Below are 13,170 nucleotides of genomic sequence, written 5' to 3'. Positions count from 1 at the left end.
TATATATATATATATATATATATATATATATATATATATATATATATATATATATATATATATATATATATATATATATATAAAGATTATATTGTTTGTATTTATTTAAATATATGAGAGCCTCATAGAATAGTTATATTATTATTATTATTGCTATTATTGCTATTATTATTATTATTATTATTATTATTATTACTACCACCACCACCATGCTGTCTGGTTCTTGCTTGCTACGTAAAAGTGGTGCCCAACTCCGAGTTTTCTTATCCCAGTATTGTAGTGCTGGAGGCTTCTATTGAAATGCTGCAAAATAGTTTATGACAAATGATTATTTATTTATTTATATATGTGTATTTCCAGATTTATTCAATATTAAATAAATAGTTTGTGTCTTAGACGTGAGTTTATTTCTGCTGTACATACTGATTTAGGACGACAGCTCTCACTGTAATGGGTCTGTACTGGTTTAAAATCCCACGTTTTGTTTTGGCATCCGGCTGTAATGCAACACAGGTGTCTTTAAGCGTTTGTCCAGTGTCTGGATGAACATTTTAATCATGGGTGAAAGGCAAAAACTCCTAATTCAGGGAGTGCAAGCCGTCATCAGACAAGCTAGATTTAATATGTACTAAAAAAATAGCTCCTGGTCGTTGTCATGTCCAGGAAAACAAGAGGAAATAGATATTTTTACTTTTACATAAAGAGCTAAGTGGTGCGTAATGCATTTACGCGTTTGTGGAGAGTAAGAAATGAGGGATTTTGTGTATTTCGTGTGTTAAGCTTTTATCTCCCAGGTTTTATAAAGACACAGGGCTTATATTCAAGCTGGCATGTCCGCAGAGAAGCGGCTCGTCAGTGTTGGCTAGGCAGGTTTTTACGCTTACGTTGTTTTTCGATCATTTGAATGGGATAATATGCAACATGGCAATTTGGTTTGCAGTGCTGTCGTGTGTTTTCTTTCTCTATCCACCTCTTTATTGCGATGCATCAGATTTTAAACTCCCACAGCCAGTATTCATGTTTGTCAGTGTTTTTTTTGTTGTTGTTAATAAGCTGTATTATCTCAGGGCGTACATTCCGTGTCCACTTTGTGTTCCGTTTTTTTTTCCACATGCGGGAAAGCCTCACCCGCATAAGTTAGGCTCCATGCAGTAAACAAGTTAGTTGATTGGTTTTTCTTTATATACTGTGATTTAATAAGGAAAACACCAACGTAAGCCAGTCCGAGCAGTGTTGGTGGTACCAGTGCCATGCTTTCCATTGGTTCCTGTTTACATGATGCCCACAGGAGACGCGGTGATTGGTGGCTCTTCACACGTGACCAGGCAACTTTGTACATTTGACAGGGAGTAGGAGGGTTTTGTGGAGATCAGAAAAACGACAGCGCGATAAAAATTAGTATTGTTGCACTTCACAAATTAATGACCATGAGTTCCTACTTGATAAACTCCAACTATATCGAGCCTTCCTTTCCTCCATGCGACGAATATCAGCAGAGCGGATACATCCCCAACCCTGGTGACTACTACGAGCGGCCAAAAGATACGGGCTTCCCCCATCACGACGAGCCATCCTATCCGAGGTCAAACTACACAGAATCGGGATACGATTACGGTAACGTCCCCGCCACGGGACTCGATGATTTCGGCGATGGGCATCACGCACAGCCGCAACCGGTTCCACAGAACCACGGTCCTCGCCTCACCGCGGCCCCAGATGGTGGCGCAGGGGCAAATGCCAGCAAAGACTGCAGCCTCGCCGGTGAGGTATATCCCGGCGTAGCGAAGGGCAAGGAGCCGGTTGTCTATCCCTGGATGAAAAAGGTCCACGTTAACACCGGTGAGTTATCGTCACGGTTAGATAGCAGAACCACTGAGAAACAACCACTGGAACACACGCAAGCCTATTGAGGCAGCACTAGTAGCAGCCCTTACAACAGCAATTTACGACTATCGAGCAGCAGGGTCGGTAATTAAGGACCCTCGTAAATTTTATTGCCTGTGTTCGTCTGTCGGGGCCATGTGCCTTTGTTGCTTTTTAACCCAAACTACCTTCACCACTGGAGCCAAGCCAAAGTGTAATATTCAACCCCGCTGTTTTGTTAATCATTTCAAAGCTTGATCTGTCCCTGGATGCGAGTGCTTGTGCACTCGGCATCTCCACATTAAGGTCATGTCCGTAAACTGAAACAAGACAGACAGTTAAGCAAACAAAGCGTCTGCAGTTTCCCATCAAATCCACAAATGCCCTATAATTTCCCACCATATGATATGTCCAGTGGCGGAACTAAGGGTTTGGAATTAACGCTATCAACCTGCATGTAACACCTGCTTGCTTGCCTGTGTATGGCTTTTTTCCCCCTCCCAGTCAATGCCAGTTACAATGGAGGAGTGCCCAAGAGGTCCCGCACTGCCTACACCCGCCAGCAGGCTCTGGAGCTGGAGAAGGAGTTCCACTTCAACCGGTACCTGACCCGGCGCAGGCGGGTGGAGATTGCGCACACCATGTGCCTGTCCGAGCGCCAGGTCAAGATCTGGTTTCAGAACCGCAGGATGAAGTGGAAAAAGGAGCACAAGCTTCCCAACACCAAGATCCGCTCCTCCAGCTCGGCCTCGTCCTCAGCCTCGGGGGCCCAGCAGCAGCAGCAGATCAAAACAGGCCAGCAGCTCGTCCCCACGCCGTGCACCGCAGGTCTATAGTGCATGAACGAACCTCATCCCCAGAAAAAACCCAATCCAGACTGAGATGGCAAATAACACAAGTGGAATTTGATGGACCGATTCTCAGTATTTTACACACATGGGTGTTATCTCTTTCACCTTGCCTCTGCCATTGGGCCCCTGTCACGTCCTTTGTACCCTTTCCCTCTCCGGTCGTCCTCTTCATATAAGCTTGAAATTCACCTTTAATTGCCACAGTGGCAACTGAAGTGTTATATATTTGTTTATTATAATGAAAGAAGGATAACGCACATTCAAACGTAGGACTTGGAGCAAAATGTATCGTTGCAGTTAAAATTATTTGAGGCAAAAGTAAGTTTGAACTCATTTTTCTATGTTCTCTTTGAATATTGTTTTATCTGTTTTTTATTATTATTGCTCATGGAAAGTTCTAATATACTTGAAAGATATTTAGCGAGAGGCTATAGATGCCTGTTAGAAAACCAGGCGGCTGTTTTAGAGGTATGGCATCAAGTCAGAGTAGTGTAGTTTGTGTGTTTGAGTGGGCTGGTTTACTGTTGAATGTAGTCCAGGTGACTTTCACATCTAATGTACATAGACAAATCATAATGAAGGCACAATAAGGAAAGCATTTCGTCAAGTAAGATTATGTTTGTTGGTGTTGTAAGGTCGAGTTTTATTTGTGCTAGTGCGTCCTATGTTGTGCTGTGTTCTAAACTGTGAATATTTGTATGTGTTGTCTCAGTAATGACCATTGTGATGTAGGTTAGTGTAGGATAAATCTGTCCTTGTGAAATAAATATGTACTTCACTTCTAAGGCTGGCGTGGCTTCGGATGTTTTGTCACGGCTGATATTGATTTTGGCTTCAGCGCAACATGTATTTTTAAAGCCGTTCGTATTAACGCGGCATTTAGGAGCCTCCTCGTTTTTATACGTCTATTCTCATTTTTTTTATAAATTTTTATTGAGATTACAATTTCAAAAAGAAATATTTAATTAAAAAAAAAAAATAACTGCGTGGACGTGTTTTTAAAGAACGTTTACTGTTGGGCCAGTCATCTAAGGATTGGAGGTACGTGCGTAAATTTATAATAGTGTTCGAGTATTGAATAATTTACGGTGTCACACTTTGAAATTATAGGGGATGTCAAGTTTTACCGTACTTGAATAGAATAAAAGTCAATTTGCTACGTTTTATTATTGTTTATAGAGATGTATGACTTGGTAAATCAATCTTACACAAATAACACCTACTTAGATTTATATAGAGAAAATATTTTCGTCTTATGAATGTTTGTAATATGTTCAAAATTAAGTCTGTTCTAAGATATTCATTACCACGTAAACACTGACGAAAAGAGTGAATGCATGCCTAATTTTGCCATGTCTTTCAATGCTCCACTGCTATAAATTATAATGCGTAAAATGTGCATGAATGTCATGCGCATTTTCATGGATTAATGTGATGTGGCAGAAATTTATGATGGAGGTATCAGCTGTGAGCTCGAAAGCTTTCCAGGTTTTACTTAGACGGGAATCACACCAAACCCAAATGGTTAAATGTATCCGGCTGCACATATTGTTCTAACTTGCCATTATAAGGAGATCTCAGGCAACCTCCGTGCACCAGAGTGTGAGTGTTGGTCACTACCTGCTACATCCAAACAATAGAGAGTTCAACTCGGGGACACGGCCGACACTGGCCAATCACCAGCTCGCAGCACTTCTCCTGACCCCTGACCTTTCGACACACACAATGTTCAGACCATACATCAGCGCTGAGACCTCCGAGAGCTTTTTCTTTTCATTTAAGATTTGCCCAGAGACGGCGCGGAAACAAAAAAGCGGTGTTGAGGTGTGAATCCGAACCATGAATTTTCCTAAAATTATTCTAACAGACAGCTCTTCTGCAAATCACATACACGCACTGTCGGGTCGAGTAGAGGGGGCAGATATGAGCAGAAACATGTTGGTGTTGTTATTTAGTCGGATTTTCTACATATGCTGACAATGACTTTCAGCACAGTGATGATGCCACTATTTTCATAATGGTTGTGTTTGCAGTGCACTAAATAGTAAACTCACTGGCATTCAGAAAAAAAAAAAAAAAAATCCAGTTAAAATCCTGAGAGATACATTTATGTATATTTTAGAATCAGATTTCCATCTGCGTGATTCTTGTTCCTAAATGCATTTGTCGGCATTAGAAAAACAGTCAATACTTGCTGCAGAAAGGCTCTCCAACACTGTGTGGCAGTTGCTGCAGACATGAGAGCTGTGCAGGAGATGACGCTGAGGTTGATTGGCACCAGTTTCGCGCAGACTCCAAGAAGTCCAACTATAGTTAAATTACAGAGTTCAAGTCATTTGATTCACGAATAGAGGTCACTTCCAAAGTACTGAAATTTTAATTCGCCTGTTCACGTGACTTGTTGAATAATGAATACCCCGGGGTCAGAAATAGATCTGGAAATCTGACTTATTTTCATTTGAAGAGATCCTCTGCAAGGTGCAAGCCAGATTTCTTCCCCCCCGAGAAAACCCTGTCCTCTGGACACAGACAGTCATGACTTGTGAGTAGATTTGATTGCTTTTTACTTTATCTTTGTTGAGATAGCATGCAAAACGTATCAGCCGTGAAGTTAGATTTCTGATCTTTTTGTGCGTGTTCGTGGATCCAGTGATGCGGTCAGACTTTTTCAAGCTGTACGTGTTTGCTAATATCATGTTATTGTTATTAAAGTCAAGTAATCTTGATATTAAAACATTTCGGTTGATTTAAAAATGCATGGATTAATATTTGAGGTGTATGTGTTGTGTGCTAAAACCTCAGACAAAGACACTTGTCCATGTCCCATTGGACGGTAAATATGATTCAAAGCAGCAGGTTTAACTTCTCTAAACTTAATTCAGCAAACCAAGACGAGAATTACGATGTTGCCTTCACCTTTATAAAGTCCATGTGGCTGAACAGTTTAGCAAACTTGTATTTTAAATGAACTAATATATTGTAACTGCAGGTAAAATGTACTCTGGCTGAAGAAAAAAAAAACGTGTCTGGGGTTAAGGCAATAGAATTTCAACCTTTGCGTTGAATAATTTTAAAATAAACAAAGTGCATTTATGTTGGCACGGTTTAGCGCCAAATAACTGTATGCCCTCAAGCATACACCAGAAAAATTAATAGCTGTTTCTAGGAATCCTGACAGTGAAAAGTTGATCATTTACCAGCTTGACTAATTAATTAATTTCGCACGTGAAAATAAAAATGGCAGAAAATGTGTTCAAATAGCAGTGAAGGGCTCATCTGCTGCTTCAACTCACAATAAAAGACGAAAGCTTTCAGTGAGAGTGAACACTAAGGTCACTTTATACCAAGTTAAACATTAATGGAGTCCTTGGAGTACTTGACTGACTTTATTTATATTGTCAGGCTTATTATTAATAGTAATAATTATTATCATAATATTATTACTGTAATCATTTGTAATACTAGCAAGTTGTCCTGCTCTGCATCCCTCCAAAAAGTATCTGACAACTACTGCACATTGCCCAAAAGCCTGCTGGCACATTTTCGGTCATAATAAAGGACGAGTTGAAGATAAAAATTAAAATTGCTTTATTCCAGTCACCTCTAAGCAAACAATTCCACTGTCCCTGTGCACCGCAATGTTGCTTCATTAGAGATGGCATCAGCTCAAGGCGTTGAATTTCGCATTAGCCTTGATGTTGGACGCGGTAAACCTCGCAGAAAGCCTTATCTTCGACTGAGAGTATCGGTAACTCAAGCCTGGCTGTTAAGAGCGCCCAGTGTCAACACCGTGGGAAGATATGGACCGCCGTCTGGCCAACATCCAGAGGTCTGCGCCTCTAACTCCTCTTCGCTGACAGTGATAAGCAGCCTTACGTAAAAACAACAACATCTGAAACATTTATTTTATGTTAAAACAGTCGAGATATAAAACACAATCCGTCAACTGCTACTCCCGTGGACATGGCAAGTGTGGAAAATAGTACGCAGTACTTAAAGTAAGATACCAGCCGAGGGCCTTTCATTTCCACATTTTCCTTCTTCTGACCCCCAAATAACTCCCCACTCGACACTCCATGTCTCTGCCCGGGTCAGGGAAAAGTTCAGGTGCTGTGGCGACAGGCAATGTGGGATTATCTTCCAGTGCACGGTCATGTCGAGCCACATAATCCTGGTGACAATTTGGCATCTGTATAAAAACAAAAGAACAGATTACAAACAGGAGCATTCGGTTTTAAATAAATAGGAATAGTCTTCTTTTCATAACCATGCTCCTAAAATCTGTGCTCTGACAGTTAAGCTTAATCCTCTGCGTTCTTCTTCTTCTTATCTCCCATTTTGCATTTGTTGAAGGTGAATTAATAAGACCGAGTGCTCCTCTGTTCCTGTCTTTAAAAGTTTACCACTCAAGTTGTAGTTTGAGAAGACAAAGGCTGATGTGGGAGTGGGATGCTGTCTATGTCCGCCCCGAATGATTAATAGTTGTGGTAGGGTTTTTCCACGCCCGCTGCTTGGTGTTGACGGAAAACAAGCGCCAAACGGTGCCCAGAAGAGAGAGGCTCTTCCGGGCTAGGACTTTTGGCAATACCTGAAGTGTCAGAAACAGCATTATATTCCATGGTGCGTTCATGGCACACTCTTTAGACAGGAGTTGTTTTAAATTATGGTGGACTTGGCAACCAAAATTCCATAAAACTACTTCGCACATGCTTGTGATTTCTCATGTAACTCAGCTGGTCATAGGAAACTGGTGAGTGCATGTAGGTCTAATGGGGGTCCATGTTCTGATCAGCGGGGTCGAGCAGCTACACTTTGGTTACTTCGCCTCCACTTTCCGCTCACTGCTGACTGACAGGCACTCCCACGAACACCAGGGCGCACCAGCCTCTTAATGCAGGACAGGTAAATGTGTAACGTTTTGTTTTTATTTACAAAGCAGCACACATACCTTGCTGACGGAGGACCAGGGGCTGACTAAGTGGTAGTAAGGCATAAGTCTGACATAGTGGACGGGGGGGGCGATATTGAGTTAAGTTTTCTGAAATACACTCTACAGCACTCACCGTGTTGTAAGGAGAAAGAAGAGGGTTACTGGAGTGATGAGAAATCATTACGCCGCCTTAAATGGTATTTTGTAGGCAAAGCATTCTCCCTCTCACATAGTGAGAATTGTCTCACTGCAGTGAAAACATTCTGGTTTCAGCCTGGCTTGGTGTTGCGTCTGCACTTGAAACTGGGCATAATACAGCACGATTATCTCCTTCAGCCGCTAACAGGCGCCAAATATATGGCACTTTAAAACTGACAGGACAGTCTTTTCCTCTGAATGGGCGACACGTGGAAAAGCTGCTTCTCTGTGAGAGGCTTGCGCCGCTGCCAGATACATTGCAGTGTCACATACCCCTCTTTTTTCTCCCTCCAAACTGATCCGTTTCTCCTCAGGGGCAATGACTGCCTCCATTAATGATTCACGGGCTCAAATAAAGGGGATTTAAGTTGACGTTGCGTCACGTGAGCGGGGCGCATAATACTGCGCGATGTTATGGCACTGGGAAGAAAACCGGAGCCCCGGTCTTGCCATATGATGCAGATTATATGCGGGTTACCCCCTCTTTCCGTGAGGGGAGTCCTGGCTTTGTAGTTTGTTTATCGGTGGGAGAAAAAGAAAGTAGAGACAGACCGAGAAAGAGAGAGAGAGAGCGAGCGATCCCGGGTTTCTGGATGTATTCTGCTGTCACGGACGGATATGTTTTTCCACGCGGACGGAGTCAGACCCCGAGCTTTGGGAGGATGGATTTTATTTTGAGGTATTTCCGCCGATTGTTCATTACTGTCGTGAGTTATTGCTGCGCGAGGCAGAGGTCAGTTAAAAAAAAGGGTCCAGGGTTTTTTCAAGGCAAGAAAATACACATATCAAGAAGGTATCGATATGTTAATATCTCAGATTCATCACAGCCAATCAAATGATACATAAGTAGACTTAAATGAGTTGCTTATCTTGTATGTAGGTATCAATTTAAGAGTTTGCGTGGGTCATTACGATTAAGAGGCATTATTCCATTTTATGTGCTTCCTAGGCTAGCCTTACAATAAATCCATCATTAATTTCAATGGAAACTTGGAATAGAGCAACAAAAAATGAAATATTTCTCTTTTAATCACATCCTTAACAGCCTGAGCCACCATTAGAATAAACAGGCCCGTGTTACCGTTTGTAAATAAAGCAGCCATTAAAATATGTGCTTCCAAGAAAAACCCAAACAAAGCGCACGTTCTATAAAACAAAACATCTCATGTTTTTATGTGTTTTGTTTTTTGTTTTTTTTTTCGTGCGTAAATGATGCATCAAGATGAGCTCCATAAAAAGTAGGGGAAAGCGGTGGGGTTGTGTCGCTCCGCCAGGGAAACGAGGATATAATGGAAGACGGAGTGCCATCCAGGACCGCTCGGCCGCGCTGAGGTCACGGCGCTTCTGCTTGATTTATGGGCGCAGGGACTTGGGGAAGATGGTGCGAGAGAGCTAATGACTATTCGATCCGTTTGTGTAGAAAATGCTTACCGGCCAGCAGGGAAACAACAAACACGTTATTTGCATGGGCTAAATTTTGTGTTATTAGTGGCATTGTGGTGATTATAGAGCACTATTCAGTTGTAAAGCCGTTTTGTCCAAGAAGAATCTAATTTTTATGGCCTTTATTTGTGCCTTTTGTTTTGACCGTCTTGTTGTTTCGACCGCTTAGCGAATATTGGTTGATAATTTGTGGGAAAATAAACGGCTTAAAACAGCTTTCTGTGAAAAAATCTTTCAATTTCCGGCATGAACTTAAATTTTAATTTTGGCCCAAAAATATGTTCGAAATGCTTGCATCGAAAAATGCTACATTTAGAATTTTGTATCTCATTTAACAGATTACGCGCGTCTAAAACACGGGCCTAAACAACTACGCGTGATAACAGTGCTCATATAATTTATGATCATATAGTATATTTAGGACTCGGAATTGAAAATAAAATCCACAATAATGCGATTTACAGAAGACGTTAAAATGTTGGAATATCCTCCCAGAAATTGAAAATATTTATTCCACTCCTCGTTGCAGAAATCCAGCCCAGTAAATTCAGGCCATCGCGCGGTCCCCGAGACACCTTGAACTGCCTTCGGTAAGTCCATATATCTTTATTGATTTGTGTTATGAATGCTTGATGGTGATATCCTTATTCAATTTCTAATAAGTACCGCACACGCCCACCAAAGCACTCGCAGGGATAGAGAAGCAGTCTATGGCTTGTACATTTCCTGGTAGCAGCAATATGACCAGCCCGAGAGCAATAATTCCTTCTCTTCCACTTGTCTTTGTGGTGTAATTTGTCACTATAAAAGTGACGAGGGGGATCGCAGCTCTTGGAGCGGTGCCTTACTCATTTCAAAAACTACTTTCTGTGAAAGCCATCTGCTTGTAGCTGCTGGAGTTTACTGCGCTCAAGTTTTAATTTTTTTTCTTTTATCAACATTTTAGTTTTTTCCCCCCTCGCATGTTGCTTTGCGCCTTATTACGAAGCACGGCAGCACACAAAGCTGACTTTTAACCCTCTCCTCAGGGCCAAATTAAAGAGAGAGGCGAATCAGCATTTTGGCAAAACACAAAGAAGTAAATAATTATACAATGTGACAACTTCGTAAAAGAAAAAGCCGAGTTGGCAAAAAATAATCCTCACGCGTGAATTTTTGTCCCACTCAACCTCCCACGCCGTCCATGTGTTCTGCTTGTTTTTAATGGTTTCATTGAATTTTGTCCCAGAGCCTGAAACCAGCAGAGAAGCTGCAGCTCTGGACGTGTTTACAGCCTGGGGAAGCTGAGAGGACATAAATCTATTTTTCTCAGGCTTTCTTTTTGGCTGCAAAAGACAGCATTACCATGAAGAGGGATTCCCCCTGCTGCCGTCTCCCTTCTCCCCTGTTCATCGCTGCATGTCCTCCGCTTTGCCTTTTGGTGATGAAACTTCTGCCCATTTTTCACACTCTGGTCCTAGTGGGATTTTCCCCTTGATATGCAGCAAGCGCAGCTTTGATCTGTAGTTGTGGTTTCCAATCTAAAAAACAAAAACAAAAAACAAACAAACATGTAATGTTATATTCTTTATAAGGGAAGACATGCAAGGAATAGCAGTGAAAACGAATCTGCACGTCCTTGTGTCCAAAAGCAGAATTGTATGCAAAAATGCGGGTTAATGATTAAGCGGTAGATAGAAGCCCTTTATGTCCCATGGAAATGGAAATGCAGCATGGTCAGCGCCTGATTATTCCTTTGTATTCTCGCTCTCTCTCTCCGACATCTCATCCACTGGGTTCATAATTCCACTGGAGGACCTAGAGTAAATAATAACAAAAAAAGATTTAAAACACTTTAGGGAAGGACTATGCTATTTGTAACGATGTATTATTATTATTTTTTTCTTAGACGCACTACCTCATTTGGTTGGGGGAGGAGGAGAGGCAACCACTTGATTTGAACTGGCTTTCCAAGGCGCTACTTCATTTGCATAATTTTTCTTGTCTATGGTGACGCTCTGGTTCGGGGCAGTTCACTGGTGACTGCATGGTACTGGTGAAGGATCACATAGTCCAGTATAGCTTTGGCTGAGTTTAATATTGCTATGAAGACCTGGCCATTGCTCTTTAGTATGACGACAAATTCAATCTTGAGGCCAGATAACTCTTATCTCGCTGACCTGTGTGCTCACGCCTGCTTTCGTAATCTCGGTTTGGCCATCCACGTCGAGTAGGAGAAGAGGAAAAGGAAAAAAGGAAAGGGGCTCCTCTCGGCTCTTCCCTTTTTGTTGTGGCTGCTAATGCCTGGTGTATGGCAGGGCGCAGTCTGCTACTGCTGCTTCACTCAGTCAGCCCTGCCTTTAAACTTTTCTCTGGATTACCGCTTTGATCGATTTCGTCGCTGAATGAGAAAATATTGCTTGGTGCTCTGCATTCGTCGTAAGAGGATAAGGTAAGCAGGCCAGAAATAGTCTGCCTCGGTTGTAAATGGCCGAGTTTGTGTGTCGCGCGGTGATTTATCACCGTATGACTTAGATCTCGGTTCAGGAAGAGTTCACACACACAGTCAGGCAGCCAGATTTCTCTAGTGCGGAGCAGAGGGGCTGTGCACAGAGCTCAAGTCTGTCTTTTGTCTTTCTTTCTCTGCCATTTATATCGCATTGGTTCGGCTGGAAATACAAACCTCTCTGATATCTTCTCCTGGTCATCATGAGTGCAGATACACCGAAGACACCTTCTTTCAGTCTGCGGTTTAGCTGCGTTGAGGGCAAGCTGAGGGCTCACTTTTATACTGATTTGCTTCTTGCTCTGCACGGCTGCACAAACTCAAGAGCTGCTGCACATTTTCATTTCATTTTGTTTATGCTTGTTTTATCAAAATGCATTCTAGTTTAACGTCTGCTTCCTGACTTTACCTCTGGAATGTGGAATAAACAAGTCGATTTATTGCATTTCATTTTAACATTGTCATGGCTGGGCTCACGTTTGCTATAATAAATAAAACAGCCGGGTCTATGAGTTTAAAAAGATACAGGTAGAACGCTGCAGCATGCATTATGTTAAATTTTATTTTATTTTTATTGATTATACAAATCATGTTCTCCTCCATTGGGGCGATGGGCAATTGTTAAATCCGTGTAGACAAAAGAAATCTATGATTTCAGAGCCGAGTGGCAAATGAATAGGAAGAGTTTAAATTTGTAAAATTGTATTTAAATTAAAAATTCGTGGCAAAATTTTGAAATAAGAATAATTATTATTACTTATGTTTTTTATATTTGAAGTTGTATTTGTCCTATTATATTTGGATGGGGATTGTAAATACTCAAGGAATCCAGAGCTCCGCTATTTTATTAGTTATTTAATATAATTAATTAAAGTGACCTGTGAATCTGTTTCTATTATGATTTATAGTTTCCCCCCATAATCCCCATGGTTACCTGCATGCAGTATGGTGCTTTAGCAGCGGGCTCTAAGTGTGCCATCTCCGGGTTTCTGTTCGCCTGAGTACCGGGCTTGGCTCCACCGGGCCGCTCATTCCGAGCAGGCGGTCCCGGCCCAGTGACCCCCATATATCACCGCGCCGCGCCGCCGCACAGACATCACCAACAGCAGCCATTATTATGGGCCTGCGAGGAAAAGTTCACAACATGGTCATGGAGATGCACGGATACCCGGCCCGGTTTTTCAGGTTTCCTCGCAGCCCTTCCATTCATCCTGCAGCATGCAAAGAATGGAATAGGAGAGAATGCGTTTGTTTATAGTTTGCGCCAGGTGGCCGGGCTAGCACAGTGAAGGCTGTCTTGTTACTGAAGAAAGATTTCTTTTTCTAATAATGAAAAAAGAAAAAGGGTTAAAAGTTTGTGGGACACGCGGAATGCTTTCACCTTACACACAGGAAATTAG

General features: G+C 41.9%; 1 protein-coding gene and 1 long non-coding RNA gene across 2 annotated transcripts; one reads left to right on the top strand and one right to left on the bottom strand.

Annotated features, from left to right (window-relative positions):
• Nucleotides 1-306: 306 nt before the first annotated feature.
• hoxa4a (homeobox A4a) lies at nucleotides 307-3,468 on the top strand. Its single transcript, XM_084563632.1, has 2 exons — nucleotides 307-1,839; nucleotides 2,368-3,468. The coding sequence occupies exons 1-2, from the start codon at nucleotides 1,422-1,424 to the stop codon at nucleotides 2,697-2,699; spliced, it is 750 nt and encodes a 249-aa protein (XP_084419758.1). The 5' UTR covers nucleotides 307-1,421; the 3' UTR covers nucleotides 2,700-3,468.
• A 2,018-nt stretch (nucleotides 3,469-5,486) lies between these two features.
• LOC311501538 lies at nucleotides 5,487-12,950 on the bottom strand. The gene is made up of 3 exons (XR_014699516.1): nucleotides 12,705-12,950; nucleotides 10,630-10,805; nucleotides 5,487-6,903 (listed from the first exon to the last, which is right to left on the bottom strand). It is a non-coding gene; the product is annotated as an uncharacterized lncRNA (long non-coding RNA).
• Nucleotides 12,951-13,170: the final 220 nt, after the last annotated feature.

The sequence above is a fragment of the Chelon labrosus genome (assembly GCF_963514085.1).
Source record: "Chelon labrosus genome assembly, chromosome: 16".
Classification (NCBI taxonomy): Eukaryota; Metazoa; Chordata; class Actinopteri; order Mugiliformes; family Mugilidae; genus Chelon; species Chelon labrosus.
The sequence above is the reverse complement of the archived record's forward strand: the minus strand, read 5'-3'. Positions and strand labels throughout refer to the sequence as shown.

Excerpts from the sequence above, each read along its gene's own strand:
- hoxa4a (XM_084563632.1), top strand. The coding sequence starts at position 1,422 with ATGACCATGAGTTCCTACTTGATAAACTCCAACTATATCGAGCCTTCC. Across the intron at positions 1,840-2,367 it reads AAAGGTCCACGTTAACACCG|TCAATGCCAGTTACAATGGA; the intron begins GTGAGTTATCGT and ends TCCCCCTCCCAG.